This window comes from Hemicordylus capensis, chromosome 1 (genome assembly GCF_027244095.1).
Source record: "Hemicordylus capensis ecotype Gifberg chromosome 1, rHemCap1.1.pri, whole genome shotgun sequence".
In the NCBI taxonomy this organism is placed as follows: Eukaryota; Metazoa; Chordata; class Lepidosauria; order Squamata; family Cordylidae; genus Hemicordylus; species Hemicordylus capensis.
Window position 1 is genome coordinate 80,810,244 of NC_069657.1, and position 26,431 is coordinate 80,836,674.

General features: G+C 45.5%; 2 protein-coding genes across 10 annotated transcripts in view; one reads left to right on the top strand and one right to left on the bottom strand.

Moving 5' to 3' along the window:
* ZFYVE26 (zinc finger FYVE-type containing 26) overlaps window positions 1-2,587 on the bottom strand; it is a 109,638-nt gene extending 107,051 nt beyond the window's left edge. For 2 of the 5 annotated variants that reach the window (XM_053274421.1, XM_053274386.1), the window contains exons 1-3: window positions 2,437-2,586; window positions 591-785; window positions 36-114 (exon numbers count right to left, since the gene is read on the bottom strand). In XM_053274421.1, coding sequence (XP_053130396.1) covers window positions 36-114; window positions 591-781 — 270 coding nt within the window. In that variant the 5' untranslated portion in view covers window positions 782-785; window positions 2,437-2,586. Of the gene's footprint in view, window positions 1-35; window positions 115-590; window positions 786-1,861; window positions 2,132-2,436 lie in introns of all 5 variants that reach the window. The other 3 variants (XM_053274394.1, XM_053274403.1, XM_053274412.1) reach the window with 3 other exon arrangements.
* A 34-nt stretch (window positions 2,588-2,621) lies between these two features.
* Window positions 2,622-26,413, top strand: LOC128335826 (galectin-related protein A-like). Of its 5 annotated transcripts, none has more exons than XM_053274581.1 (4): window positions 2,622-2,748; window positions 21,575-21,663; window positions 24,661-24,835; window positions 25,252-26,413. In XM_053274581.1, exons 1-4 carry the CDS (start codon window positions 2,737-2,739, stop codon window positions 25,393-25,395), a joined length of 420 nt encoding a protein of 139 aa, XP_053130556.1. In that variant the 5' UTR covers window positions 2,622-2,736; the 3' UTR covers window positions 25,396-26,413. The 5 variants fall into 5 exon arrangements, with proteins under 5 accessions (XP_053130556.1, XP_053130540.1, XP_053130561.1 ...); XM_053274565.1 differs by lacking the exon at window positions 2,622-2,748 and adding an exon at window positions 13,949-14,046; XM_053274586.1 differs by lacking the exon at window positions 2,622-2,748 and adding an exon at window positions 15,999-16,056.
* Window positions 26,414-26,431: the final 18 nt, after the last annotated feature.

The following is a 26,431-nucleotide window of genomic DNA, read 5'->3' on the forward strand; positions in this document are numbered from 1 at the left end:
GAGAGAGTTTTTTCCTCACTTGGAAAATTGCTTACCTGTTCCCATGCTAGCCACTTCTGCAATACAAGAAGCCAAAACCAAGCAAGTTTTTGAGGACTCCGGTTCGATCCATACCTGCAAAGGTAATATATAAAAGAATCAGGCATTTATAACTTACTCTAAATTCATGTATCCAAAAGTCTCAGTAACCTCAGCAGAAGTTACCTCAATTGCACTTTGAACTGGAATCTAAGGAGGCACACTGTATAACCCCTGAAAGCAATGGTGCTCAGAATGCCACCTCAAGCTATATCCAGCACCCCAATCCTACACCACCACTCCAGACAAACTCCTTTGTTATGCTCCAGCTACATGCCTCTACACTTGCCATAATGGCAACACACACACTTGGGTGCAGAGAAGAGTAGAGGGATGCAAAATGTGCTTTTTCTGCCCCTAAACATAGTATAAACATTAGTATTAAACAAGGCACACTTAAATGCTCAATTCTATTATATTTTAAAGAGTAAAATAATAAAACTAAGATTTTTCCCTTCAAATACTTACTTTACTTTCATCTATTTCTGACAGAAAATCATTGTAGTGCTTACCTCAGATGAGAAGGACAAGCAATTATGGCTTGCAGGATTGCTTCCACTTTTTCATGGCCTTCCTCCTGCCTCTGATGTAACTGAGGAACACAGGCCTGTGCAAGTTCCCAGTCTCCCCGCTGCACACATTTGCAGAAAAACCAGAAGAGATGGTCCAAGGACGCAGATTCCTCTTTACCGAATGGATGCATCCTTCTGTTTCAAAACACACATTCATAATGACTCATCGCACCCGGCTTTGAAATCACATTAACAAACTTCCACTTACAAGAACCTCCTAAAATGAGAGGATTCTGCAAGCAAAATGAGAGAGTGGGAGAGAGAGATTTCAAAAATTCAACTTTAGCTATATACCTTTAGAGTTCAGCCAGGCAGGTGACTAACACTACAACATTTCTTCCAGTTCTGCACCAAATATTAGGTACTTTTAGGAAACAAAATATACCAATGAAATAAGAAGAAATGTTGGCTTACTGTTCCACCACAGAAAATCAAGTGAAGGGCTTGTGGGAACATAGGAAGTTGCCTTATACCAAGTGAGCAGCTTCTCCAAGGCTATAGGCAGGCGTCTCTCCCAGCCCTACCTGGAGATGCCAGGGCTTGAACCCAAGACCTTCTGCATGCAAAGCAGATGTTCCAGCTGCCAGGCCCACCTACAATTCTAATCATCTTTATAGTGTGATAAACCAGAAAACAACATAATTGAGAAACTGAGTCAGTCTTGACTGGGTATGGCACTGTGGGCTATGAGAAGGGAGAGAGTGGGGAGAGGAGAGCTGGTCTTGTGGTAGCAAGCATGACTTGTCCCCATGGCTAAGCAGCATCTGCCCTGGTTGCATATGAATGGGAGACCTGATGTGTGAGCACTGCAAGATATTCCCCTCAGGGGATGAAGCCACTCTGGGAAGAGCAGAAGGTTTCAAGTTCCCTCCCTGGCTTCTCCAAGATAGGGCTGAGAGAGATTCCTGCCTGCAACCTTGGAGAAGCCACTGCCAGTCTGAAGACAATATTGAGCTAGATAGACCAATGGTCTGACTCAGTATATGGCAGTTTCCTATGTTTCCTATGAGTGTAAACCTCTGTAAGCAGGTAAGAATATATAAAGTAAGCTGGGAAAAATAGTTGGGAAGTTCTAAATAAGGGGGTCAAATTTATCATAGCAAGCTTAGAACCAACTTTCTCGACAATTCCATAAGAAATCAGTGCATACAATATTCAACAGGTTCTTATGCAACCACCTCCTACTAAATGCTTCTAGCTAGGAAGCCTACCTATCTTGAAAGGCAACTTTCTCCAGCACAAGTCCTTCTCAGCCATGTATCCACTCCAGTTTAACACAACTGAATTCTGGCTTCTTGAAGAACCAGTATAAGTTTATTCTAATATGCAGCAGGATATCCACTCCTATGGTCGTTTGCTGCAAATTAAGTCCCACGGAGTTCAATAGGTGTGCAAAGAACGGCAGCCTTGAAGTTATTAAGTTGTTTGTTACGCAGACGTTTATCCTCAGTAGCAGACAACTGTCAGTTTAAAGATTACATCTATGTAAATAAACATGCACAGCGATAAATGGAATGCTCGTTCGTCTGGGAACGCAGTCAGGCAGCCCTGCTCATTTCTCTTAATCCGACCACCTTCACCGCAAGAACTACCCTAGGCGGCGCGGCAGAAGGCTCCCATCGCCCTGCCGGGGCTGCAAGTTCAGCCGGCGGAGGAGTTACCTTCTCTCTTTCGCCCCAACTTCCCCAAGCTTGTAAAGCGGAGCGGGGCGGGGGGGGGGAGAAGAGAGAGAATAAAGGAAACACCCGCTGAGGAAAGAGCCTCTCTTGCCTCCGGTCTGACATACCTGGAAGAAAAGTCTAACGATCGATCAATTCCTGACCACCGCCTTGTGCACTTATCGTACGGTCTTCGGCACGAACAGTGCTCCCAAAGCAGAAACAACTCTTGTTGCCGCGGCCATATTGAAAACCCAATCAGGTGATCTGAGCGGCCGGCGAAATAGCCGATTTATTGGAGAAAGGAGACGCCATCTTTCTCTAGGGCACTGAAGGCCACATGGTACCATCAGTCAAGCGGGCACAAAGATCACGTGTCTGGGTGACTTGATGTGGGTGGCTTCCAATTGGCGGCGGCGGCGTTCTGCATGCATCACCACGTAAGCTCTTCTGTCTCGGCTCGAGGGTTTTCCAGACCGAGGGTTTCTTTGCGCAAAGTGCGGTGGACTCTAACATTTTTTTCTGTTGGAAGACAATGCGGGGAACCCACACTTAACACAATTTCTGCTCTCCGTCCACACAGGACCCCTGCTGCGTTGGAAGATATAAATTATTTTGCTCCTTCCCATTTCCTCGCCCATCACTGCAACTTCCCCTTTGAATTTCCGCCCACTTTCCTCCCCTCATTTTCAGCCCCACGTGCGCATGCTCAACGAGAAGAGAGGAGTATAAAAGTATTAAATGAGCACAGAAAATAGATCAGGAAATACTAATAAGAACGACTGTTGCAAGACTTATTTATTTCCGTAGATCTCTTGGGCACTGCTCCTCGAGAAGGCAAGAGCCTTTCCACTCCTCTCGGAGCATTGAGGAGCGAATGGAAGGATAAGGCAAGAATCAAAACGGAAGTGCGCCCAGGATCGGCCCCGCCTCTGTTTAAAAAGAATAGAGGGAGAGGGAACTCTAGCCTGATAAAAGGAAAATCCTCTTCATTTCAGATCTCTCGGGACTGGGGGATGCATACTTAAAATCAAAGAGTTTTGCAGTCAGAGAGGCCAACACGTAAGCATCACCATCTAAAAAGTTGTGAAATCTTAGCGCCAGAATTGCAATCCTGATCACTTGATATATTCCCACCTTATTTGACATTAATACTTGTAACGGCAGACAACTTCACGTGCCCAGTAAGCCTGTAAAGAAAAAAACAACCTTTCTGTTAGTTTTGGGGCGTGCCTACTAGGGATGTGCAAAAAATTTCGGGCACAGAACGATCTGTGCCCGAAACGAACAATTTCGGGTGATTCGGGGCCGAACCGAATCACCCCCGATGTCCCCCGAATTTTTTCGGACACGAGCCGAATCACCCGAATTTCGGGCAAAAAAAATTCGGGTGATTCGGTTCATGGTTGATTTTTGGCGATTTTTTAAAGTTTTAGTGACTTTGGGGCAGTTCGGGGGCATATCATGGGATCTGGGCAAAAGGAGTGGGGTGGGGTGGTAGTGCCTAATGGGTGCAGGCTACCACCCCAATTTCAGGGGGATTGGGCAAAGGGCTGATTTTTGGTAAATTTCTGAAAATTTCATGTCTTTGGGGCAGATTGGGGCATATTGGGGCAGAAAGTGGGGCCTGGGGCAGAATAGTGGTGTGGGTTGGTAGTGCCTAATGGGTGCAGGCTACCACCCCAATTTCAGGGGGTTTGGACAAAGGGGTGATTTTTTGAGAATTTTTGAAGTTTTGGTGACTTTGGGGCAGTTTGGGGGCAGAAAGTGGATCTGCCCCAAAAGAGTGGGGTGGGGTGGTAGTGCCTAATGGGTGAAGGCTACCACACCAATTTCAGGGGGATTGGGCAGAGGGCTGATTTTTTGAGAATTTTTGAAGTTTGGGTGTCTTTGGGGCAGATTGGGGGCAGAAAGTGGATCTGCCCCAAAGGAGTGGGGTGGGCTGCTAGATAGTGTCTAATGGGTGGAGGCTACCACCCATCCCCAATTTAAGAGTGATTGGGCAGGGGGTGAATTTTGGTGAATTTATTTTTATGAGGTTTGTCTTCATAAGGTGAAGTGTGCTAAATTGATTACTTCCTCATATTATTCATAGTAAAGGACAGTGTGAAAAAGTGAAAGTGGGGTCATGAGAGTTGTTTAATTGAAAAAAATCTCATTTGCTATGATAGAATGAGAATTCACACCTCAGAAGTTTTTTCTGAGGTGTGAATTCTCATTCTATCATAGCAAATGAGATATTTTTCAATTAAACAACTCTCATGACCCCACTTTCACTTTTTCACACTTTCCTTTACTATGAATAATATGAGGAAGTAATCAATTTAGCACACTTCACCTTATGAAGACAAACCTCATACAAATAAATTCACCATAATTCACCCCTCTGCCCAATCACTCTTAAATTGGGGATGGGTGGTAGCCTCCAGCCATCAGGCACTATCTACCAGCCCACCCCACTCCTTTGGGGCAGATCCACTTTCTGCCCCCAATCTGCCCCAAAGACACCCAAACTTCAAAAATTCTCAAAAAATCAGCCCTCTGCCCAATCCCCCTGAAATTGGTGTGGTAGCCTTCACCCATTAGGCACTACCACCCCACCCCACTCTTTGGGGGCAGATCCACTTTCTGCCCCCAAACTGCCCCAAAGTCACCAAAACTTCAAAAATTCTCAAAAAATCACCCCTTTGTCCAAACCCCCTGAAATTGGGGTGGTAGCCTGCAACCATTAGGCACTACCACCCCACCCCACTATTCTGCCCCAGCCCCCACTTTCTGCCCCAATATGCCCCAATCTGCCCCAAAGACATGAAATTTTCAGAAATTTACCAAAAATCAGCCCTTTGCCCAATCCCCCTGAAATTGGGGTGGTAGCCTGCACTCATTAGGCGCTACCACCCCACCCCACTCCTTTTGCCCAAATCCCATGCTATGCCCCCGAACTGCCCCAAAGTCACTAAAACTTTAAAAATTCACAAACAATCAGGACTTTGCCCAATCCCCCTGACATTGGGGTGGTAGACTCTACCCATTGGGCACTACCACCCCACCCCAAAATTTTGCCCCTGGGCCCCTTTTTACCCCCCCGAATCGATTCAGATTCGGATTCGGATTAAATCCGAATCCGAACCGAATCAAGGGTGATTCGGGTGACCCAGATTCGGGCACAAAACAGAACGGGGGTGATTCGGCTCGGGTCCGAGCCGAATCACCCGAAAATCCGAATTGCACACCCCTAGTGCCTACTTTGACTCATCACATCGGATCATGAATTGATTTGCAGTACTTCAGTCTCAAAGACCGCCCAAGGGCTCTGTGATGGCCGTCGACACCGACTAGATGGCACACTTTACTTTGCTTCAGTCTCATTCACTTTCAGTCTTGGAGCTGCTGACATATAATGATTTATGCATATAGTGGTATTGTTTCCATGTACCATCATATGTGACAATGAATGATATATATCTTTTCCATGTGTACATACTGTGGGAAAGTCCAGTTGACCACAAGTTTGGTTTGGGAATATGATGAAATATAGGTGTTTATTTGTTAACGTGAGAATGTGCACACAGGGTACTTTCCTATGTGGAAGTTCTTATGGATAAGAGTGAAGACTTACTGAAGTCCTATTCACACATGTTACGATCAACACATAAGTATTCAACATAAATGTTTAAATAATAGGTAGGAACATAAGAAGCTGCCGTATACTGAGTCAGACCATAGGTCCATCTAGCTCAGAATTGTCTACACAGACTGGGATCAGCTTCTCCAAAGTTGCAAGCAGGAATCTCTCTCAGCTCTCTTCTGGAGATGCCAGGTAAGGAACTTGGAACCTAGATGCTCTTCCCAGAGCGGCTCCATCCCCTAAGGGGAAAATCTTACAGCGCTTACACTTCTAGTCTTCCTTTCATATGCAACCAGGGCAGACCCTGCTTAGCTAAGGGGACAAGTCATGCTTGCTACCACGAGACCAGCCTTCTTCCTGTTCTGGAGTGCGGCCTACACTCAAATCAGGCTTGGGGGGCTAATGTGGGGAATCAACATGACTTGGCGGAACAGTTCATTACAGAATAAATTCATGCAAAATTTTGGTCTGGAAAATGAGATGGAAATGTGGTACAATCAGATTTATTTAGGGTTTATTGGGGAAGAGGGGGGAAAGATTGATTAGGCAAAGTGAGGAGGCAATAAAATCTTAAACTAACGGTATTAACTAGAGTCTCATGTACTGTAGAGGCATTTTAGCTTAAGGCTTGAATTATTAGGCGGCAAGGTGATTTAGGAATATAGGCAATTAGTATTACCAATCCAAGATCCTATGGTGTTAAGGCTCGTGCAAAAGCTGTAGCTGATGGTATAGCTAAAGCCAGAGCACAACATGTGTTAACGTTTGGACTAGAAATAGGCAAAATCATACTTTCAGACCATACACAGGTCACACCTCCTTGCTGTTGGAGCTGACATCCATGGTTGACAAAATAATTCATATTTTGCTAGATTTGATCACTAGTAGGTGCAATCTTACTGAACAATAAAGTTAAATGGTTTAAACAACTTGCATGCGCTGGAGTGAATGGGCGAGCTCAAAGCTTATCTTGCACGCTAGGAAGACCTTCCAGATAATGATTCTTTGATACCAATGACTATTCCTTCTGGTCTGTGCCAGGCCATTAATGCAGCGGTAGTGGGGTGGGAGTGCTCAGCCTTATCTGAGTTCCTGTAAAGATGATTAGTGAAATTAATCCTTTATGCCAAAAAGGGAGCTTTACTATTCCCTTGAGAAATAGTCTCTCTCCTTAACTCGCATCTGCTCAGCCAGCTTCCTTCTCTGAATAGAGAGGGGCCATGGGGTTGTATCTTGCAGTCGCTTGTTATGCTGACCTTGGATAATAGTTGCCCCATGTTTGATTGTGCTAAGCAACCGGCTTGAGAGTTTTGCCAAATATGGGCATGTGATGAGTTCACGGTCCTGTGAGCTCATAGCCAAGATGGAGAATGCAAGCCTGCAGTTCCAAATCACATTGTGGAGTACTGTTTGTAGCTCCCGAACAAGCTGTTCTAGCAACACTGTACACATGTACAATTATTCACACATTGTGTTCAACACATATACAGTAATAAACATAAGAACATAAGAAAAGTCTTGCTGGATCCGGCCCAAGACCTACCTAGTCCAGCATCTTGTTTCAGACAATGGTCCACCAGAGCCCTCTGGGAAGCCAACAGGCAAGAGCAGAGGGCTTGTCCTTTCTATTGCTCCTCTGCAACTGGTATTTAGAGACATATTGCCTCTGAGTTTGGAGGTGACCTATAGCCCTCCAACTAGTAGCCATTGATAGACCTGTCCATGAATTGATCTAAACCCCTCTTAAAGCCATCCAGGCTTTAAGAGGGGTTGCTAACACTGTACCATACATTTGAGGGGGTCTGTACCCAGGTTTGCTTTTAAAATTAATTCACCTATAGTCTATTGTACAGTGTAATGTCTGAAAACAAAGTGATACCTGTATAAGAAATTTATCACATGTGAGGCAACCATCTTCTCTTTACTGCACTTGAAGAAATATAATTTTTGGTCATCCCTCATGTGGAAAATTGTTTAATTCCCTTAGAGTATTTTTGGCATGGGTTCATGTATCTTAAGAGGACAGGGTCAAGAAAGAGACCTTCTTTTACAGCCCTACAGCTGGGGCAGATTGAGCTTTTTGCCGTCCACAGGCAACCAAAGATTTGCCGCCCTTCTCTGTCCTGACAGAGATGAAACTATTTCATCTCTGGCCCATGCCCAAGTCCCTGATGAGCAGCAGGCGAAAGAGCACATTGCACTGCTTGGCCATGGAGCGGCCTTTCTGGCTTCAGCCCTGCACTACACCTGCAGCCTTCCCAGCTGAGCGCTCTCGGAGAGTGACACATGGGAGTGATGCATGGACGACGTGTGTCACTCCCACGCAACAGCCGCTGCAGCGAGACTGAGCAGGGAGGAGACGGCTTAGCTCGCAGCACTGCCGCCTTGATTGCACAGGTAATCTGTTGTGGGGATAGCCAGAAGAGCGCACCAGATCCACTTCCCAGGAGAAATCAGAAGAGGCTGGTGGTTGTGGTGAGGAATCACTTCCTCACTAGGTGCGGCAGGCAGGGGAGGGGTGGAAGGTGCTGTTGCTGCTCCCTATTGGAGAGTGCAGGTGACACAGGAATGCACAAGGAGAGTGCAGTGGGCGCGCAAAGCTGGAACACAGCCAGTGCACCTTGCCTCTGTTGCTGGCAAAATTGTGCCTTCCAGCAAGTGCACTCCCTTTGGACCATGTGCCTGGCAACCAGCAGAAAGGGTGGAGAATGTGAATGTGAGAAGGTGGCCTGCTTTTTAGTTCCCCTGCCAAAAAATTGCTGCCTCTCAAAATTTGCTGCCATAGGCAAGTGCCCACTGTGCCTATGTGTTACTCCACCCCTGCCTACAGTTCTAGCAGAATTCTGCTATACAGATGGCTTGGTTCCGGTATTACTTTGAGAAATTTTAATTTAGCGGTCTTAACAGGGATGTGGAATTGCTTTAACTTAATTTTGGATAGAATAACGGACATGGACATGGCAGCTTGTCTAATCTTTGTGGTTTCTTAATGAGTGATACCCAGAAGCGTTCTATTCTACATAGGAACATAGGAAGTTTCCTTATACTCAGTCAGCTAATCTAGTAACAGACATGAGTTTTTTCCAGACCTGAAGACGGGTGTAGTTATAATTGAGCAGATGGGTTCAAAGAACCTGGGGCCCCTAGCTCCTGAGGCCGCCCAGCTCCACCCCTCCCTGTTTTCTTAATTATCTCCTTCACTCCTAGAGGCCACCAGGGAGAGGGGCAAACACGGGCCCCCTCTCCCCTCACTACACCCCTGGATTGAACCTAGGAGGGCAGGATGCCTCCTTGTCTTAAGGAGGCAATCATTAGACTGCTTCTGAAGAAGCCTGCTTCAGCTGATACGCCAGCTGCGTCTGTTTCTTGAGATGAACAACCTCAAAACGGTAGTACATATGCTGGTATCCTCTAGACTGGATTACTGGAATGCGCTCTATGTGGGGCTCCCTTTGCATGTAGTCCAGAAACTTCAGTTGGTTCAGAATGTGGCAGCCAGGTTGGTCTCTGTCTCCTCTAGGAAAGACCATATTACTCCTGTGGTGAAAGAACTACACTGGCTGCCGATATGTTTCTGGGCAAAATACAAGGTGCTGGTTATTACCTATAAAGCCCTAAACAGCTTAGGCCCTGCGCAGGGGTGGAGCCACCATTGGGCCAATGGGTTCGAAGAACCTGGGCCGCTGACCAATCAGGGGCCGCGAGAGCGTCCCCGACACGCCCCCGTGTCTGATGTCAGACGCAGGGAGGCTAGTTTAGCTCCCGAGCGGGGGCCACGCGGCCCCTTCGGTAGCTAAACAAAGGCTGGCGCTCCTAGTTGCGCGCTGCAAATGCAGCACCGCCTAAGTAGCTCCTGAAAGGACCGTGCGGCCCCTTCGGCAGTTAAAGGGCAACTCTCTCTGCCTGCCAGTGCCACTGCCGAACAGAGCCTCAAGGCTTCGTTCGGCCAGACCACGCCCCCGCCTCTGATGTCAGACACGGGGGCATGGCTAGCCCCAGCGTCTGACGTCAGACGCGGGGGCAGGGTCACCAGGGCCACTGCGGCGGCCGCACACAGGCCGCCAGCGGACCCGCTCCGCCACTGGCCCTGGGTATTTAAGAGAACATCTTCTTCACCTTGAGCCCCACCGCCTGTTAAGATCATCTGGAGAGATTTGTCTGCGGGTGCCGCCAACTCGTCTGGCGCCTACTCGGGAACTGGCCTTCTCTGTTGCAGCCCCTGGGCTTTGGAATGTGCTCCCTGTTGAAATAAGAGCCTCCGCATCTCTGGCGACTTTTAAAAAGGCACTGAAGACACATTTATTCACCTTGGCTTTTCATTAGATCTATGGTTCTAAATTTTTATTTTTATTTTAATACTGGGTTTTAAATGTTTTAAATGTTTTAATGTTTTAAATGGTTTTAATTGTTAAGTGATTTCATGTTTTTAATTATTTTAACTGTAAACCTCCTGGAGACGCAAGTTTTTGGCAGAATAAAAATGTAATTAAACAAATAAATAGGACCTTTTGTATGCAAAGCAGATGCTCTGCCACTGGACCACTAGGATTTCCACAAGACCTAGTTTGCGAGACAGGTCAGGGTTTCAAGTCTTGGGTCCCCAGATGTTGTTAGACTACAACTCCTATTATCCACACAGCCACAATGGCCAAAATCATGGCAATCCTACTTATACTACGTTAGACATCTGTGGGCCTACAGCTGGAAACCACAAGCTACAGCATGGCCGCATGAGCCACATACAGCCCATCAGCCAAATGCTGTGGTCTTCCAGATGCTTGACAACTCTCTTGTGGCCGTCCCCAGGAAGGCAGTGAAAAGGAGCAAATTGGTTTTATAGAGCCTGTCTTGGGCTCTAGAGTCTCTTATAGAGCCTCTGCTTGGCTTCATCACCATGACTGATCAGTTGCCTTGGGCTTGGCAACCCCTGCTAACTGAGCAAAGAGGCACCTTTTTAAAGTGGTGATTCTCTTTATTTAGCAAGGGGAGAGCAACTGGCCCTATCCATCCCCAGCACAGCATCCTTTCAGTGGTTGTTGCTAGTATCTACCTTTTGCTTTCTTTTTTTTTTTAGATTGTGAGCCCTTTGGGGACAGGGAGCCATTTGCTTGTTTATGTAAACCGTTTGGGAACTTTTGTTGAAAAGCAGTATATGAATATTTGATTGATTGATTGATTGATTGATTTCTATACCACCCTTCCAAAAATGGCTCAGGGTGGTTGCAGCAGTCACTGGAGGTACTGTGCTGGGGGTGGATAGGGCCAGTTACTCTCCCCCTGCTCAATAAAGAGAATCACCACATTAGAAAGTGCCTCTTTGCCAAGTTAGCCGGGGCTATTTCTCATATTCGTATTTGTAGTCACAAGTTTGTAGGCCTGAGCTAGAGTTGTGATTCTTCCTTATCACCAAAAAGAACTTTGACATTGTAACATGTGATTCAATGTATTCCTATGTTTTACTTGAAATAAAAAGGGAAGGGACATAGGTGCTCGAGCACATGCTTCACATTCAGAAGGTCCCTGGTTCAATCTCTTATGAAATGATCTCAGGTAGCAGCCAGTGCTGAGAAAGATCTCTGTCTACTACCAGAGCAGATATTATTAAACTACCTGGACCAATAATCAGACTAATTAAATCCTATATGTTCAAAAACTCTGTAATATAATGCTATTTTAAAATGCATGGGTTTGTTAAGGTGGTATTATCTTTAAATATTAAAGTGGTATTGACACATATTCCACTGTACATACCATATGAAGATTGACATAGACTATATCTTCACAAATGCCCCATGTATTTCCTTACCAATAGTACATCTTGCAGTTATAAAGTTCTGATCCACATTTTCCCTCTAAAGTCAATGAGATTACATTTATTTATTCATTCATTCAATTTTTATACTGTCTTTTATAAGATATCCGAAGGCAGTTTACAAAAGTTAAAATATAGTAAAACTCCATAAAAATCACATTTAAAACCTTAAAATCAGTTGAACAATAAAAACCATAAAACACCAAACAACAACAACAAATCCATTGAAAAGACAAACAGAAGTAGGAAAGCTGAGAGACCCGGCAACCCCTAAGGGGTAAAAGCCTGAACAAGTAAAAAGGTCATTAGCTGTTTTTTAAAAGCAGCACAGATGTCAGAGAGCAGACGTTCCCTGGGAGAGCATTCCATAAACATCTCTGAAGGACTGGGTCATAAGGACAATGGCATTTCCCTTTAGCCCTGTTCACACATTAGGTTTAACATACCTACAGTCTGTATACAGTGTATACATATGAGATCTGTATGCATGTACACAGGCTATCGCTATCCCTGGTGGGCCCTTGCACGCACCAACCACCATGCCCCCTGCCAGTGATGTCACATGCAGGAGGCGTGGCCAGCACCCAGAAGGGCCCACGTAGCCCTCAGGGTTTCTCAATGTGTGGGTCTCCAGATGTTATTGTACTTCAACTCCCATAATTCCCAGCCCCGGTGGCTTTTGGTTGGGAATTATGGGAGTTGAAGTCCAATTACATCCGGGGACCCACACATTGAGAAGCCTTGCTCTAGAGCTCATTTCCCAGTTGGCTTCATTGTTGGCTGTGTGTTTTCTTCATTCTCTCCCTCACTTGGGGAGAGAATGAAGAAAACATGCAGTGGATAACAAAGTTGGCTAGGAGAGGAGAGCTGGTCTTGTGGTAGCAAGCATGACTTGTCCCCATAGCTAAGCAGGGTCTGCCCTGGTTGCATCTGAATGGGAGACTTGATGTGTGAGCACTGGAAGATATTCCCCTCAGGGGATGAAGCTGCTCTGGGAAGAGCAGAAGGTTTCAAGTTCCTTCCCTGGCTTCTCCAAGATAGGGCTGAGAGAGATTCCTGCCTGCAACCTTGGAGAAGCCGCTGCTAGTCTGTGAAGACAATACTGAGCTAAATAGACCAATGGTCTGACTCAGTATATGGCAGTTTCCTATGTTCCTATGAATAGGCCAGCTGGAGTGATAGGCGAGCCAGGAGGCTTCCAGGAGCTGGATGGCTCATGTTTTTTGAAGCTGCCTGTGCAATCATAGCTCTACCCCTGCGCATACAGTTATTCACACATTATGCTCTGCACATACCGCAGAACACTTCCTATCTGTACATTGCATTTTATGGGGTCTGTATCCAGTTTCACTTTTGAAGTGAATGCATGTACCAGCATTCACACAAAAACCTGCACATGTATCCAAACGTCGGTATGCATGTACAACATATTGACTGAGTAGGATTTGGTGCCTGTTACATTAATGTATTTCTTGTTTTGCTTGACCTAGAATAAAGAGTCCCCTTTGCAAAATGCTGCCCTGCCCCACGCCCCTAGTGGGGGCCAGCCCCCTTTTAAAATCAACCCTTGCAAGCTTTGAAAGTGACAAGGAGTGGGGAAGAGGGAGGGTTGCCAGCAGCCTCTTCTTGCGTTTCTTGCAATGCAATGCGGTGTAGGAGGAGGATAGATTTTTCTCCTCTCCCCATATTTCTTGCAAAGCTGGCAAGGATCAGGCTGGTCCCAAAGAGCTGCTCCAAAGGTGATGGAAGTGGGTATCTTGCCATCCTCCCGGTGTCTCAATAACCCGCCATCTGAGGTGACTGCCTCACCTCATGAGAGGACTGCCCCTGCTCTGAGCTGAGGCCACCAAAACATTTACTATATTGCCAAACAGCAACTTAACATGGACTCAGACTCACTAATCATTTACAACAATTTCATACTTTCCTAGGCTGAGGTTTTATACCTCTTTGGGACCCTGTTGAAACTGATCTTTGGAACTGATTGCTAGATCATTGGCAAGACAAGCTGATCCTGCTGTTCCCAAAGCATTATGGCACTCCATTCTCCTCTCCTGTTCTTCTGACCTCCATTTGAAGATGTTGACTCTTGTGTGACTCAGCTGTTTTCACGGGTGGTGTCTAACTGGTGTTTGCCAGAGATAATGCTTCCTGGCATCCTTTCTTTATTTGTGATCTTTTATTTATTTTGTGCACAGACAAGGAAGGGGGGGGACAAACAAAAGTCTTTAGACTTTTACCCAAGGGATACATATAACAGACCCAAAGAAGATGACAGAAAATGACAGGTGCACAAATGTGAGTATAAAAATCCTCTTCTATTTTCTAGTAGGCAGTATTACTATATGTGTAAGTCTATAAACAGGAAGAGGTTCATCAACTTGCCTTTAACATTATCATTTCAATACTACAACTCTTTGAACCTTGAATAATTTTCAGGTCTTTCATTTGCCTGTCAGAATTAACTAAGGGATTCCTTTCTGATGTTTGCGAAGTAGTATTTGTTCAGTTATGACACTGTATCCCTTAAATTACACAGGGAAAAATATAAATAAATGGATATTTTCTGTTGCCTCTTTTCAGTTTCTAAAGCAGTATTGCTTCATCTCCCCACCACCACCACCACAACTTGTTTGGATTTTTAAAAAGGGAGGGTTGGGAAAGCTGGAATCCAGACAATTGAGTCAAACTACTCCACTTTGCAAATGCAGTATTATTATATTTTCTCCAGTAATTAGTTATCACATTTTAAAGATGACAAGAGATTCTACTACATATCTTAAAAGACCATGCCTGTGAAATATAGTATAACTAAAACACCACAGCCCAAAGTGCATTTACCAGTAAATAAGCCCCACTGAATTAAGTGAGACCGGCTTCTGAGTAAACCTATGAATGATTAGGCTGCACAGGATGTTTTCTCTCTTAATACCCCTGCTAACTTGGCAAAGAGGCACCTTTTACCGTGGTGATTCTCTTTATTTAGCAGGGGGAGAGTAACTGGCCCTATCCACTCCCAGCACAGTACCTCCAGTGACTGTTGCTGGTGTGTTTCTTTTTCGATTGTGAGCCCTTTGGGGACAGGGTTCCATCTTATTTGTTTGTTATTTCTCTGTGTAAACTGCCCTGAGCCATTTTTGGAAGGACAGTATAGAAATCGAATGAATGAATGAATGAATAATGAATCCAAACTGATCAAGGAAAGGCTGTTGCTTCATATTATTAGTATTATTCCATGAAGTAATACCTTTGTATTAAAAACTGTTGTTTATTAAAATGACATTTGGAATCATCCTTCAGTGGGAAAGGACTGATTAATTTAAATTAAGAATGTGGAATGAGACCTATTTGGGTTTTCATGCTACCAATGAGAACAGTGAAAGCCGCATCATCATGTGACACTTTTGAAACCAAACACACTTGTACAATCCTGAATAAGATTAGGAATAGTTTGTTATCCACTTCATCATTTTCTCTAGGGGTATGCAAGGCACAGGCAGGATGTATTGGAGAAGGACGTGAGGGAAAAGAAACCCCTTGAGGGGATGGAGAGAAGAGTTCCCGCTTGGCTTTGCTCCTCAGTCCTTTTGCTGCTGGTTAGAATTAGTGCCCCGCCCCTGCTTTTCGTCTCTTTCAATCCTGCCCCTTACTCCTTTCAAAATTATGGCAACATTTTTAGCACTCTGCGCTTTATATTTCCCACCGATCACTTAGTTCTCACTGCCTTTCTAGCTTTGGCCAACATCACCTCTAGCCCAGGTACATATTTGAGTTGTGCATCCCTGGTGTAAAAGGTGGCAACCCTACCCATACTAGCTCAGACATCTGTCATATCATAGTTTTATATATATAGCCCTTCTTCCAACACATGGCGCACACGACTGTAAATATAAAATCCACTGGAAACTTGACTTATTTCTTAATTTTTTCAGAAGTTAGGGCAGGGATCTTCATTAATGGGGGCCACTTTGGCAAAAAAACAAAAAACACCAACCTTCAGTGTGAGAGCCATTTCCCACGGTACTGACCTCTCTGTAAGTGCTGCACTTCCCCCAGCACTGAGTGGAGGTGGGAGGAGTGGAGCCCTGTAAATCCCCCTGGCCTCCCACCATCTTAGAAGATACACATACTGCTGGGAAGTATAGGCCTTCCCAGCACTTTCCCTGCAGAGCTCTATGGGGAAAGCACTGGAAAGAACTACACTTCCCAGTGCTCCATGTGCACCTTGCAAGATGGTCCTGGGGCTCGAGAGTCTCCATTTCCCTTAAAGGAGCCCTACCAGTGTTGGAGAAAGCTCAGCACTGCATGGTGGGTGCAGCCTCTTCTGCTCGGTGTCAGGAGAGCTGTGTGGAGTGTTTGGTCTTGGCTGAAACTTTGCACAGGTCTAATAAACACAACTTTACTTTAATAAACAGTTAGAGAGCTGCATTAAGGGTCAATGGAAGCTGCCACTGGCTCTTGGGCCTTGTATTGAAGAACACTGAATTTGGGGATATTTGCTCTTTTAAAGGTTGAGAAAAACTGATTTCCGTTTTATGTGCAAATGAACATTTAAGAGTCATTTAGGGCATTTGTGCAACAGCAGTGTCATGGGAAATGGAGAACGGGGAAAGAACTTGATTTGCAGGCATGCCCTAGCTATCTTTCCGGTCAGGTGTGCACCAAGGTAATTTGGGCGCCCAGACCCCCCCCCCCAGCTGCGAGGTCCCCCCCCATGCAAGCCCCCCCCCCAAGCTCCACTTTAAAAAACAAAAACAAAAAACTCTTACCACAGCCAAGGGGTTGCTGCAAGGGGGGGGGAGCAGAGCACTCCTTCTCCCTTATCCCCCCCTCCCCCGGTGGTGGTGGGGTGGGAGCAGGAGTGATGCTGCACCAATTCATTTGGGCCCGCGTCTTTAAGTAAATGCAGTCATCAATGCAGTCATCCGCTGTGCAGGCGTGCCTTGCATTTGCTTAAAGACTCTGACCCGAACGAATAGGTGCAGCCTTGCTCCTGCTCCCACCTCACCACCTCCAGGGGAGGGGGGGAAGGAGAAGGACTGCTCTGCTCCCCCGCCCCCCGCAGCCACCCCTGTGGTAAGAGTTTAAAAAACCAAAGCAGAGCTTTGGTGGGGCGGGCACAGGGTGGCTGCTGGAGGCCCCCAGCCCCAGCGATTTGGAGGCTCCCCTGGACCTTGGAGGACTGGGTTAGGGTTAGGGTTTGTTTCCTCTGTTTCCAGTACTGCTCATATGCCATTCTGTAATCAGTGCTTTCCCATTTCCCAGCAAGTGTTTATATACAGTACTCAAATAAGGCAGGAGGTTGGGCAAAAGAGTTTTCCAGATGGGGTGGCATTTACTGTGGGAGGAAGTGGTGTAAGTTAGGATGAAAATAAATAAAGTGCATATAATATAAACATGAATCAGAGAAAATCTGGGCCATTCACATTGCTGCTTTTTACTGTGGTTAATTACAGTTTGTTACGGTTTTCCAAACTTTAACTTGTTCATAAGGCAGGCTTCTCCCCATCCATCCCACCCATTTCTGGCCAATAGGGTTGCAGAGGAGGCAGGGACACCCCGCCTCCTGCTTCCTTTTTGTGCATCCATCTGTGCCCAGGTAGGCAAGGAGTGAGTTGTGTGCATTTGTGGTTTCCAGTTATTTTTTCAAAAATTTTAAATATTTTTTTTTCTCCTGGTGCTCTTGCACAAGTACAGGAGCACAATCCAGTGTTCCATATTTAATTTCCTGTCGTTAATCATTGCTTCAACTTTGGGGCTCTCACTGGGAGGGGGCAGGAAGCCCAGGCACCAGACTCTGAGCATGTATACTTCTCAAAGATTTCTGCACTTTTGTTTTCTTTTTGTGCTCTTACCCTTACTATTGGAAAAGAAAGGGGGGGGGGAGTCAGAAATCCTTTTGAAGTAGCAAAGTTGCACAAGAGCACCTTGTCAAACCCAAAACACACCGCTGTCTAGGGGAAAAAGAGAAAAATTCAGAATGTTATCATGGCTGAGCAGAGAGCTCTGAAATTTGGCACACAGGTAGTGGGGGATGGCAGGACTTTCTGTATTTAATTTCAAGTAAACCAGTCTATCCACTGATTTTTAATGATTTTTAAAAATCAGTTATTCTCAGTGATGTCACTTTCAAAGGGGGAGAGACCAAGCACAAAGAGGGTGTGGCCTGGGCTCTGGATTGCTGTGTGAGCTCCTCCAAGCTCATTTCCAGCCAGCTTTGGGAGTCTGGCTTTGTTTATTTCCTTCTCTCCCTCCAGTGGAATGCTGGCTGGAAATGCAATCAGGAGGGCTGGGGTGGGCCTTCCGGTGATCAAACCATGCCCCTTTTGTACATGACATCATGTGCATGGACATGGACCGCCCTTCCACTGGCTACGCCACTGCTCCAAAGGCCACAAAGGAATGGAAGAAAGAATTAATTTTAATGCTTTTTTTGTTTTCTGTGCTATGATTACATTATTCTTTCTAGTGTTTTGTGTGGGACACAGGAGGCTGAATGACTTGACTTCCTGTAACACATCCCAATCCTGTATTTGCCATCTTGGAAAAGATTTCTTGCCCGTATTTGGAAGCTAGTGTCTAAAGCGACACCCAAATCTATTTCTCCATGTCAACATCATCAGGAGAAGCCATAAGCTTCTGCCTGGAGAAGCTTATGCCTGCCTGGAGGCATAGATGGGATGGATGAGGGATAACAAACTGAGACAATCAAAATAAGACAGAGGTACTTATTGTGCGGGTTCAGAACTCAGGAGACAATGGGGTCACACTTCCCCAGAAGGAACAGGTATGCAGTCTGGGTGCTTTTGGACCCAAACAACTCCCTGGTGTCTCAGGTTTGGGCAATGGCCAGATATGCTTTCTGTCATCTGATATATCAGCTATGTCTGTTTCTTTAGATAAATGACCTCAGAACAGTGGTGATAACCTCCAGACTTGACCACTGCAACGTGTTCTATGTGGGCCTGCCTTTGTAATCCAGCAACTGCAGTTGGTAAGAATGAGGTAGCCAGGTTTGTCTACAGGTCATCTCTGAGAGACCATATTACTCCTATACCAAAAGAACTACACTGGCTACCTATACGTTTCCAGGCAAAATACAAGGTGCTGGTTATAACCTATAAAGCCCTAAACAGCTTAGGCCCAGGATATTTAAGATAACATCTTCTTCACTATGAACCTCACCACCCATTGAGATTATTCAGAGAGGTTCATCTGCAGTTGCCACCAGCTTATCTGGTGTCTATGCAGGGACGGGACTTTTCTGTTGCTGCCCTGAAATTGTGGAATGCACTCCTTACTTAAACAAGAGCCTCCCCATCTTGTTGCTAGAACAGCCTGTTTGGGGGCTACAAACAATACCCCATGATGTGATTTGAAACTGCAGGCTTGCAGTCTACATCTTAGCTATGAGCTCATGGGACCATGAACTCTGCACATGCCCATATTTGGTAAAGCTCTCAAGTTGGTCGCTTAGCATAATCAAACATGGGGGCTATTCTCACAAGCAACAAAAATTGGGCTAGGAGAGCCTAGCCCGATTTTTGCTGCTTGTGTAAACCACTGGGCTCACAGGTGAGCCTGGTGACTTACAAGTGGCTAGCCCGCTTTTGTAGCCCTCCTCTAAGTCCAGGTTTGCGGAGCGAGTGCTCCGCAAACCCGGGCTTCCCGATTGTGAGTAGCTGTGGCGTGGCTCCACAGCGCAGTTACTCATGAGTAAACTCCTGGAGGAGAGGTGAAAAGCCACCTCCCGGCTCCGAGGGTCTCCCCAGTATGCCCTGCCATGCGGCCCCCGAGCTTCCCAGCCCCCGCCGGCTCTGTCACGGAGCCGGCAATCATGTGGGTGGCCGATCTGGCCGCCCAGGGCTCCCACTCTGATCGTGAGCGGGGAGAGCGGGCTAAGCTAAGTTACTCATGAGTAACTGCGCTGTGGAGCCACGCCACAGCTACTCACAATCAGGAAGCCCGGGTTTGCGGAGCACTCACTCCGCAAACTTGGACTTAGAGGAGGGCTACAAAAGCGGGCTGATTGTGAGACCCGGCTCATGGGGTAACTGTTACCCAAGGTCAGTATAACAAGTGACTGCAAGGTATGACTCTATGGCTCCTCTCTATTCAGGGAAGGAGCAGGCTGGCTGAGCAGATGCAAGTTAAGGAGAAGGACTATTTTTCAAGAGAATAGTAGATCTCCTTCTTTTGGCATGAAGGATTTGTTTAACTAATTGTCTTCACAGGAATTCAGATAAGACTGAGCATTCCCACCCCGCTATTGCTTCACTAATGATCTGGCAAGGACCTGCAGGAATGGCTGTTAGTTTCATAAGAATCTTTATCTCCCCACCTGGAAGGCCTTCTTGGTGTGCCAGCTAAGTCTTGAGCTTGCCCATTCACTCTGGCCCATACAGGTTTTCCAAACCATTTTAACTTTATTGTTCATTGAGATCACACCTACCAGTGATCCAATCAAGCAATATGAATTCTTTTCTTAATCACGGATGTCGGCCCCAACTGCAAGAAGATGTGACCCGTGGATGGCCCAAAGGCAAGATTTTGCCTATTTCTAGCCCAAACACCAACAAATGTTGTGCAGGTACACATGTGGGTGTGTGTGGTGCATGTTCTTCAGCTATAGCCATACCATCAACTACAGCTTTTGCTCCAGCCCTGATTCCAGCTCCGATCCCAGCCTCTGGTTTGGACCTGTCTCCAGTCCCAAACCACACACCACACTTGGCTGCCCTAGCAAATTGGACCCCTAGGGACTCTACCGCCTTGCAAGTTACACACTTGCCTTTCTTGCCCAGGAGACCCACCAATGCGCGCTACCCTGAAGGTATGATCAACACACCACCAGATATTAGATTAGGTATTACTAACTGCCTATCTCCCTAACTCTGCTCACCCCCTTCTCCTTTCTAAGTCTAGAGCTGCTCTTCTGACCCTTTCTCTAGCTAGCCCTGAGCTGATTCTGTTATAATACTAACCTTAAGATAGAATGCCATTTCGTGAGATTCCAGATTAGCATTACTAGTTAATATTCTGTTGCCTTCTTGCCTGCTTAATCGATTTTTATCTTCCTGTACCCCTAAATCCTGAAATAAATCTGATTGTACCTTATCTCTATCTTTCTCATTATCTCCCAACCAATACATTGCACAAATTGATACTACAACAGAATGTTCACTGTAGTCTCTCTAATTCCCCACACAAGCCCCAAAGTAGGCTCAGGGTATTCTACCATTGCTCCAGAACAGTTCTGTTAACAGATCCGGTGGTGAATGCGGGCAATACATCAGGGTCCTTAAACTGGACCAAACAGAAGTCTCAAAATATATTGTGGGGGAGGCCCTGGAATGTTGGGTTTTTTAGCTGTACAAACCATCTACAAACCCCAACATTCCAGGATCTCTCTTCCGCCCCACTTAATATCTTTTGAGCCTTCCATCCAGTCCAATTTAAGGATCCTGACATATCAAAAGTTTATCAAAGCTAATAATAATAAATATTTGTGCAATTTATCACTTATGTCTTTATCACTTAATCTTTGTATCTTTACCATGTAAATCTTGCCATCAAACACATACATTACATGTTTTGATTGTTTTTAATGTTGTTTTAGAATATTGTTTAAAAAAATTTAAATTGTCATATTTTAAATTTCTTGTTTTAGTTTTTAACTAATGTTTTAATGCTGTTTTTATTTTGTTGTAAACCGCCCAGAGATGTAAGTTTTGGGTGGTATAAAAATTCGTTAAATAAATAAATAAATAAATAAATAAATAAATAAATAAATAAATAAAGGATTATTATTATTTTTAATTATTAGGCAGTGAAATATGTTGGTGAAATTAAAGGAGGACTGAGGCCAGCCATGAAAATTACTGTTGTGGGGGTAATATGCCCCACCCCCAAAAGGTAAGTATGTGAGCTGTTATGTTGGCAGAGATTGGTCATAAGTGCAAATGATCTCTTGAGTAAAAATATCTGAGTGAAAAGGGAGAAGTATTGCCAAATTATTTATTTAAAGACCTCTCTCTCCCCCTCCATCCCACCCCGTGTGTTTGTGTGTGTGTGTGTGTGTGTGTGTGTGTGTGTGTGTGTGAGAACATAATAGATATGCCTGTTCTGTGCACTGTACCTCCATAGAGCATAGCTGGTGATCCTTGTTTCAGACACCCACTTTCTAGAGCAGTAATTTCAAAATTGGGCACCAATCAAACTTGGGCATTAGTGCATCAGAAAAAATAAGCACATTAAATGGTTAAGATTTCTAAGAGCAAAGTACTTGATTGCAAAGGAGGCTGCAGACTGCATTGGTGCATGATTTACTTCTCCAGTGTTGCAGAGCCAGCATATCTCTGATGTAATTAATGGTGGGCTTAGGCTAATCCAGGGTTGAGATTTTCCCTCCTGGAGGTTTCTCCTCCTTAATGGATGTGAACTTACGGGGCTATTCTCACAATCAACAAGAATTGGGCTAGGAGAGCGTAGCCCAATTTTTGTTGATTGTGTAAACCACCGGGCTCGCAGGCGAGCCCGGTGGTTTGGAGTGGGTAACCCGTTTAAGTAGCCCTCCCTAAAGCCTGGGTTTGCGGAGCGAGTGCTCCGCAAACCCGGGCTTTCTGATCATGAGTAGCTGCGGTGCGGCTCTGTGCCGCAGCTACTCACGAGGAGAACCCCCGGAGGGGAGGCGAAAAGCCGCCTCCTGGCTCCAGGGGGTCTCACCAGCATGCCCTGCTCACTCAGGAAGGGCATGCTGGAGGGCCCCCGCTCCCCCTAGCTCCCATCAGCTCCTTCACGGAGCCGGCAATCGTGTGGGCAGCTGATCCAGCCGCCCAGGGCTCCCTCCCCGCTCACCACCCCAACCCGGGTCTCAGGATGTCTCTGGTGAAAAAGGGTTTAAGACTATACCTTGATGGCTCACTCTTTCAATGACAAAAGACAAGGGTTGTTTAGTAACAAAAGAGAGGGATGTCCCCCACTCAGAGCATGTAGGGTGGAGTGTAAGCATAAGACATTCTTGAGTTAAGATGGGAACTGTGTTTCCTCACAAGGCTTATTCTCAGACCAAAAGCTGGGTAGGAAGAGCATCCAGCCAGATTCCAAGCCCCTTGTGTGCTCCCGAGAAACAGTTGTGTGTGTTAGCAAAAACAGAAGTAAAGGAGGGGGAAGTGACCATGTGCTAGCTGCAATCTGTGTAGGAAGAAAGGGGATGTGCTTTTCCTCCACCCTCTATATCAGGGCTGCTCAACTTTGGCCCACCTGCAGATGTTGGCCTACAATTCCAGTGTGTTAAATGATTTTAATTGTTGATTGATTTGATGTTTTCAATTATTTTAGTTGTAAACTGCCAAAGGATGCAAGTTTGGGGTGGTATAGAAATATACCATAACATAAAATAACCCCTGGCTATTGGCCACTGTGGCTGGGAATTATGGGAATTGTAGTCCAAAAATAGCTGAGGGCCAAAGTTGAGCAGGCCTGTTCTATACAATGTTGGGTACACAACGTGGGTTTACTAGGGATGGGCATGAACCAAGGTTCTTGCACCGGTTTGGTGCTGTGGAGAGGGAGAGGGAGATCTTTAAGAAAAATGAGAGCAGATCCTTACCTGCTCTCTGCCACTGCATGCAGCTTCCTGCTGTGGATGTGCTTGCCCCAAGTTCCTCCACACAGCACCAGCAGCCACATGGCATCTGTGCATGTGCTGGTGCCGCACGGGGGTACTTGGGACAAGTGCCACCGGAGAAGGAAGCTGCATGAGGTGACAGTAGGGTTGCAATATTCTGGCTTTCCAAATCCAAGTGCCTAATTTGAATATTATGTAAATTGGCTTGAAAAGAATTTTTGAGCAGAAAACTGACTGCACATTTTGCTCCATAACTCCGCTTTTACAAGGGCTAGAGCTTAGCTTCTTCTTTTTTTAAAATGAAAGCTGAAATCCAGGTGAATCTGGGTGGGCTAAGCAATCTGGGTGAGATGCTTAAAATCCGGATGAAACCCAAAATTCCGGGGGGCATGGCAACTCTAGGTGGCAGAGAGCCAGTAAGGATCTGCTCTCCTTTTTCTTAAAGATCCCACTAATACTCCCACTCTCTGTGATGCTGAACCAGTTTGGACCTTATCTGAACTGGTCCGGCACCGAACATCCCTAGGGTTGACCACCACTGTCCTACCCAGATCACGGCTAACACATGATCACTTCCTCCTCCACCCCCCACTCAATTTTTCCGGACACATGACCAGTTGTGAGAACATGCCTTATATATGTTACTGCTCCTCTGCAAGAAACCAGGAGGAGTGTAACAATCACCACTGAAGCAAATGCAGCAGGAATGTATTGAGTTCCTCAAGAAGGATGAGGATTATGTTGAACTTTTGAGAGACTGTGTCTCTCGGGTAGGTGTAAGGAATTAATTGGAAAAAGAATAAAATTAAGGAATATTTTGCTGCTTCCTTTTCTTACTTTTATCCTATCTATGACCTAAGTGTTAGTTATACCATTAATTATATCATGCCATGACTTTGCCCTGCCACTTACAGTGGCATCACATGTACTGGTGCATCACATGTGGAGGACTCAGTTTGTAGGATATTTAGAATACGTATATATCACTTTTCAACAACAAAAAACACTTACCTATACTTTCACACTCTAAAAAAGACAATCTTTATTTTTTTTAGAGGGTTTCGGGCCAGTTCTAATATGTCATAACAGGCACCAAGTCAGAATAGTTTTGCTGCTTCTGCCCAGTTACTGCTGGAGGGAAACATTTAATGAGTAGCCTCTTAGTTATTGTGCAAATCTTTATATGACACACCATGAAATAAACACAATTTCCTTAATATCCCCATGTTATTCTCTTGGATTCCTGAAATGTTTGTTCAATGCCACATATTCTCTCCTTTCAGTTTTTCAGTGACTTTGCTCTGTGACCCCATGGATGCAAGCAAGGATGTTGGGCTATTACTTGCAGTCAGCTTCATGGAGAAATCTATTGTCCGGAATTCCTGTATTGCTGGGAAATGGGGAAAGGAAGAGACAACAATTCCTTACTTCCCATTTACACCAGGGGACTCATTTAAGGTAATCTTATTAGGCTGCATGAATGTAGACAGCTGCCTTACACGGAGACAGTACTGCCTATTCTGACATCCATTCTCCAGGATCTCAGGCAGAAGTATTTCCCAGCAATATTACCCAAGGTCCTTTAACTGAAGATGCTAGACACTGAATTTGGGACAGTATGCATACACACTTTTTGGAAAGTTGTTGTTGTTGAAAAATGGTATATAAATATTCTAAATGTCCTACAAACTGTGTCTTCCACATGTGATGCACCAGTACTTACAGAATCTAAAGGGGGACTAGCTAGACCTTTCACTGTCATCTTTCAATGCAGTTAATGTGTGGGCTTTCTGAATACCTAACTTGCTTTGGATTCTGCCCAGACTTTTCTATTAGCGATTCACTTGTCTGTCTTGCTTTTTGTTCTCTTTTAGATGGAGCTCTTGTGTGAGCACCAGCAGATTCGAGTCTTGCTTGATGGACGTCAGCTATGCAATTTCAGTCACCGTGTGCAGCCTCTGCAAAGGGTGACAGCTTTAAAAATCTCAGGAGACCTTGAGCTCACCAAAGTGGCTTGAAGATACAGTATAAAGAATCCCATATCACTACTGGGAGATTGGGGTGGGGACACTTTCCCTATGCAGATTGAAGTGCTTCCTTGTTCTTGAGCTTGTTTGTGCCTCTTGATTTGAAATGGTCAAGTAATCCAACTTCCCTCACCCTGCCAACATAATTGAAATATGTGCTTTTTATTCTAGAAACCAGAGGATGGCAGGGACTGGATGGTTTTGGGAGGCCTGCCGGCCCATTCCATTACCCTCCCAGATACCAGTCATAGGTTGTGATCCATCAAACCCCTTTATGCATACACAAAGGATTGCAAGTCCACAGAATAGCTTTTGTCATGAAATCATAGAACCATAGAGAAGGAGGGAGCCTTGTAGGGCATCTGGTCCGATACCCGGCTCAATGCAAGAAATCCAGAGGTAGCGCATCCCCAGTAGATGGCTGTCCACAGTGGCAACTCCCACATGGGGCAAGGTGAACTGATGGCCCACGGCAGGTTATGCCATAGATAGGCCCTGCTCCCTGCCTCAGGGACCGCCTCACCTACCTGCTGCCATTGCTCTCACCACCTCACCTCTGCTGCCACCCCTGTTTTTGTGGTGTCCCCTCTCCAGGCATTTAGGTATAATTGAGCAGGGTGGGGGGACAAATGTCCCCCAACTGCTGGATTCCAGGAGCCACCCATGGCCTACCCCACCCTCACACTCCCACCCTCCATGACACCAGAGAACACATACAGAATTCTTCAGGGGTGTGTTTGGGATCTCAACAAATGTTTTCTTCTGAAGGTGTTGATGCTCAGAAAATAGTAATGTTCAGAACTGAAGGGATGGGCTTCATATTAGAGGGTTTGAAGATGGGCCCCGTCTCAGCCAACATCCAAAAACAATCATCCCTTTGTATCAGCTTTCCTCATGACGACGATGATGACTGTGGAATGTTTTTTTATGATAGTGCTTTCCTCAAACAATGTCAATTTTTTTTAGCTTGTCTCTGTGCTTTTGAAATAATTAAATATGTAAATATGAACCACCAGTGATTTTCCTA

What these genes read in the sequence shown, in the direction of transcription:
- LOC128335826 (XM_053274565.1), top strand. Translation starts at nt 14,020, where the DNA reads ATGACAGAAAATGACAGGTGCACAAAT. An exon ending in AAAATGACAGGTGCACAAAT is followed by an intron (nt 14,047 to 21,574) that starts GTGAGTATAAAA and finishes TTTAATTATTAG; the next exon opens with GCAGTGAAATATGTTGGTGA. An exon ending in ATATGCCCCACCCCCAAAAG is followed by an intron (nt 21,664 to 24,660) that starts GTAAGTATGTGA and finishes CTCTCCTTTCAG; the next exon opens with TTTTTCAGTGACTTTGCTCT.